This window comes from Alosa sapidissima, chromosome 24 (genome assembly GCF_018492685.1).
Source record: "Alosa sapidissima isolate fAloSap1 chromosome 24, fAloSap1.pri, whole genome shotgun sequence".
Classification (NCBI taxonomy): Eukaryota; Metazoa; Chordata; class Actinopteri; order Clupeiformes; family Clupeidae; genus Alosa; species Alosa sapidissima.
The window spans coordinates 8,087,345-8,091,608 of record NC_055980.1 but is presented as its reverse complement, the minus strand read 5'-3'; the positions used below and the strand labels follow the sequence as shown (position 1 = coordinate 8,091,608).

Sequence of the window (4,264 nt, the reverse complement as noted above, 5' to 3'; positions counted from 1 at the left end):
GTCTTGAATGGGGCTCTATGCAGCCTGAGGACATGTTCATGTGTGTGTGTGGGGTCGGAGCTGGTGAGAACAGGGCCTCTGCAGCGGTGATGGTACCAAGGTCCACGGAGAGCCACTAACTACACAAACATACAACATGGTGAGTGTTCAGGTTTGGTGATGAATGTACATTTGATTCATCATTGGGTCAAGTTAGATTTGTGGGTGGTGGATTTGGACTGTGTTCATAGGCTCTGGTTTCCCTCCCAATCATGTTTTTTTTTTTGGTTTTTTTTTTGTTTACCATGGATCAGACTAAGTTTAATGCAAAATGTATTGCACTGTAAATTGCACTGTAAAACTGAAGCATTGAGGAAAGAACCTAAAATATGACTCTCCCCCACTAACCTTTTATATTTGATGGCATTCATAGTAATTTTCTCAGCAGTTGTAACTGTAATTTCAGTAATATCTCATTTGAATTATGCTTATTTAGTTGAGTGAGAGAAACTGAGCTTGGCCACAGTGGGTCAGCTGACCTTCTAGACGAGTTGAGGGAGAGTTGGTCATGTGCCTCTGCATTCAGGCTGACCTCTGCATTGTCCAATCTGACAAACACAGCAGCACTCATGCACACAAAATATACGGTAATGTGTGGAGGAGCTTAAGCAGTCCCCATATCTCACTTAACCCAAGTTGTTTTCATTAGATATATATTTTTTTCTCTTCATGTGTTTTTTGATTATCTGTTAAAGTAGTGTTAGTGTTTCAGTGTGACCTGTTTTAATTAGTCAAACTTCAAAGTTTCCACAGTGAACTGAGGCCAGGCCTAAACTATGTCCTATTTGGAAGCTGTTCTCTCAGATTTGAGTTTAATTACATATCGAATAGGAAATGAACTTACAGAGATGATGAGAGCGGTGCAGGACCAGATTCAGGTGAGGTTAATTAGAACGCAAGATGTCCTTCCTGCTGTATTGACTGTAAATGTCGTTTCACTTCCTTCACAAATCATTGCAGGAAGAGACATTTTTGAGACAGGAAGTACATTCCATAACTCATTCATTGACTCAGTCATTTGTAGCAGTTTAGTCATCCATAAACGGTTTCCAACAGTGCGGGATATCAGTTTAGTCATCCATCAATGGCTTCCAACAGTGTGGGTTATATTTATTGATAACAAGGGACCTACATTGCCCCTGTTGCTCTTGGTTGCTCTTGGGTGCTCCTTGTTGGTGCCCCCCACCCAATCCCAATCCTCCCCCACCTTTTTTATGCAGCCCTTGCCACTTAATCTACTAAACCCCTCTTCTACTGCACTTTTTACCCCCCCCCCCATTAATGCACAAATAGGCTGACACCAGACATAATTTCACTGCATTTCTTACTTCCAGTAACTATATGCATGTGACAATAAACTTCCTTGTATCCTTGTACATTACGCCTCCAAACATTTGACAAAATATGTTGTGATATGACCAGAGTGGAGGTTACGAAGTGGACCTGTTTGTGGAGACACCAGACTATGACCTGATCTGCATCATTTGCCGTGGAGTCCTGCGCTGCCCAGTCCGAGTGGCCTGCAATCACATCTTCTGCAAGCGGTGCATCCTTCAGTGGCTGAAGAGGTACATACCACTAACTTTTAGAGTTTTGAGGGGTTTTTTCTTTCTTTCTTTTAAGTATCCCACCAAGACATCCCCTAGGATGTAGGGACCACCATTCTGACTATGAAAGCAACCTAAAGATCACTGCTGACTTAGAAATAGGGATTCCCACAGTGAAACTACATTATTGAATGTATGGTCAGGGTCCACCAGAAATGTCATCACATACCACTGGTTGAAAACTCCTGCTTCAGAGCTATTTTCTGAGTAAGATGTGTGACAGCCTATGTAAGATGAGTAAGATAAGTAGCTTGTGTAATAGCCCACTCAACACATGAAAGTTGCCAAGTAATGAATGTTGATACATGTGTCAGTGCCCAATGATGAGTGTTGACAGATGTGTCAGCGCCCAATGATGAGTGTTGACAGATGTGTCAGTGCCACATACTGAGTGTTGATAGATGGTGACACTGAATCATGGAAAAGTAGAAGATCCACTTTATTGTAAATGTGTCTATGACTCATGTAAAGTACTCATTTTTTCTGGCACAGACAGGAAACATGCCCTTGCTGCAGGAAGCCAGTGACTCAGAACCTAATGTTTGTGATGTTCAGACTCAGCAAAGCCATCGGCCGCCTGCAGGTCAAGGTGAGGATCTTTTGAGTTTCTACAAAAAGAGGTGAAAACAAGAGAATTTATAAAAAGTTACAAATGATGGGATGTTCTTCATGTGTCACATGCTCTGTGTATTAGTCAAGGTAGATGTACTGTATGGATGGTGACCCAAGTGACATTAACACAATCATATTCTTGGTGGCATGAATGGCCAACTCATTCTCTCTTATTTTTTGTCTACGTTCACCCCTGGCATCAGTGTCGAAACACACCGCAGGGCTGCACGGCCACCTTCCCCCTCTCCGAGGAGTACCTCCACAGCTCCACCTGCCCGTTCGAGTGGCTACTCTGTCCGCACCCGGGGTGCGGCGCTCGCGTCCTCCGCCGCGACGCCGACTCGCACACCGGCGCCTGCCCGAACTGGAGCCAGCTGTGCCCGATGGGCTGCGGCACGCAGCTGAGCCGCGCCACGCAGCCGCTGCACAACTGCTACCGCGAGCTGCAGCAGCGCTACGAGGCGCAGCGCAGCCGCCAGCGGGCCATCGCCGCCGCGCTCCGCCGCAAGATGGCGCGCATGCAGAGCACCATGGCGCACATGCGCCGGCAGGTGGGCCTCATCTGCGAGAGCCTGGAGGTGCTGGAGGAGCGCGAGGAGCCGGAGGACGAGGACGAGAGCCCCGGCGAGGGCACCAGCTCCACCAGCAGCAGCAACAGCGGCGGCGTCGCCGGCGGCAACAGCAACAACAGTAGCAGCAGCAGCTCCTAATGGCCACTGCAGATCAGGAGCCATTTGGGCTGCGCCAGCCACTGGCCTCAGTGCAAAAAAAGAGGAAGTAGTCACCACTCGCCGCAGAGCAAAGTTCAATATGGCAACAAACCATTGTTGCGTGGCACAAGCCATCGGAAATAATGGCTTTTAAAGTGCTGCTGTTGCATTGCATCTGAAAGCTCGTAAGAAGGTTCAGCTAAGGGATTTCTGCGCAGGACCATTTTTGGGAGAGTTTCTTGCCGTTTGCCAGTAGCTGCTCAGTGTTTTTCAGATCTAGGTCTGACTGCGTGTTTAAGATCTTCCAAATACTTGCAGATGTTACAGTTCTGCTGGGTGGGCATTCTAATTGGCATCTGGTTAGGTGAGATATGATGAGGACACACCTAAGCAAAACCACAGGGTGGTATTTGAATAAGACAATCTTGTAAAGCATTCTTTTGAATTAAGGTCACTTTTTTTTCATGTGGTGTACAATTTATATAACAATAAATGTGCTTTCATAAGACGGATTGCTATAATTACCTTTGTGGAACATCTTGGCTAAAGTTCTGGAATCTTTCAAGATATTTTCACAAGCAGTGACGCAGTTTAAAATTTAATCATAAAAGTAACAACCAAGTTCTCATTTATCATGTCAATCATGTTTTGATCATGTTATACAGAAACACTTCCCAACCCATCAAACCGACAGCCCAACAGTACAAACATTCCTGTCTATTCACATAACAATTTGTGCAACACAATATACAAAGCATGAATGAGAGCAATGGTTTCTGTGGCTTCTAATCTCCTCTTCTTCACACTCATTTTAAAACCCAGATGTGTATTGTGTACAGAGGAATAAACTTGTCAGACAGCCACGGGCTTCTTTGTGTGATATTCGGTAAGCTACTGCTTTTCCTGCTTAAACAGTGGTCATTAACTAGGGCACGATGAGCCACACTGCAACAGGCTCTAAAGAGACAACACATTTGGGCACAGTACACTGGCAGCTACCACATGTCTGGCTGGGGTGAGGTTGCATTTCACTTGCAACATGTTAACACTGACAAGCACTGCATTTCCATGGGCGTCCATAGGGAGGCGCTACTCCCAATCCATTGAGGGCTCCGGGGGAATCCGCTCAATGGACTCCATGGAGGAGTTGTGTGGAGACGAGACAGCAGGGAGGTCCTGGGGACCGGCCGGGTGGTCCATGCCAGAGTGCATGAGAGGCAGGTAGATGTCATCCATGTTTGGCAGCACAAACACTTTCTGGAAGAGACAGAGAGGTTCAGGCAAAGAGGGAGTGAA

The 4,264-nt window shown here is 46.2% G+C and overlaps 2 protein-coding genes across 2 annotated transcripts in view; one reads left to right on the top strand and one right to left on the bottom strand.

The window, feature by feature from the left end:
- The first annotated feature begins 887 nt into the window (after positions 1-887).
- On the top strand, positions 888-2,968 carry rnf151 (ring finger protein 151). The gene is made up of 4 exons (XM_042083913.1): positions 888-917; positions 1,462-1,607; positions 2,139-2,235; positions 2,462-2,968. Exons 1-4 carry the CDS (start codon positions 888-890, stop codon positions 2,966-2,968), a joined length of 780 nt encoding a protein of 259 aa, XP_041939847.1.
- Positions 2,969-3,560: 592 nt separating this feature from the next.
- tex2l (testis expressed 2, like) overlaps positions 3,561-4,264 on the bottom strand; it is a 17,155-nt gene continuing 16,451 nt past the window's right edge. Inside the window, exon 13 of the mRNA XM_042083919.1 lies at positions 3,561-4,225. Coding sequence (XP_041939853.1) covers positions 4,058-4,225 — 168 coding nt within the window. The 3' untranslated portion in view covers positions 3,561-4,057. The remainder of the gene's footprint in view (positions 4,226-4,264) is intronic.

What these genes read in the sequence shown, in the direction of transcription:
- rnf151 (XM_042083913.1), top strand. Translation starts at nt 888, where the DNA reads ATGATGAGAGCGGTGCAGGACCAGATTCAG. An exon ending in ATCCTTCAGTGGCTGAAGAG is followed by an intron (nt 1,608 to 2,138) that starts GTACATACCACT and finishes TTTCTGGCACAG; the next exon opens with ACAGGAAACATGCCCTTGCT. An exon ending in TCGGCCGCCTGCAGGTCAAG is followed by an intron (nt 2,236 to 2,461) that starts GTGAGGATCTTT and finishes CCCTGGCATCAG; the next exon opens with TGTCGAAACACACCGCAGGG.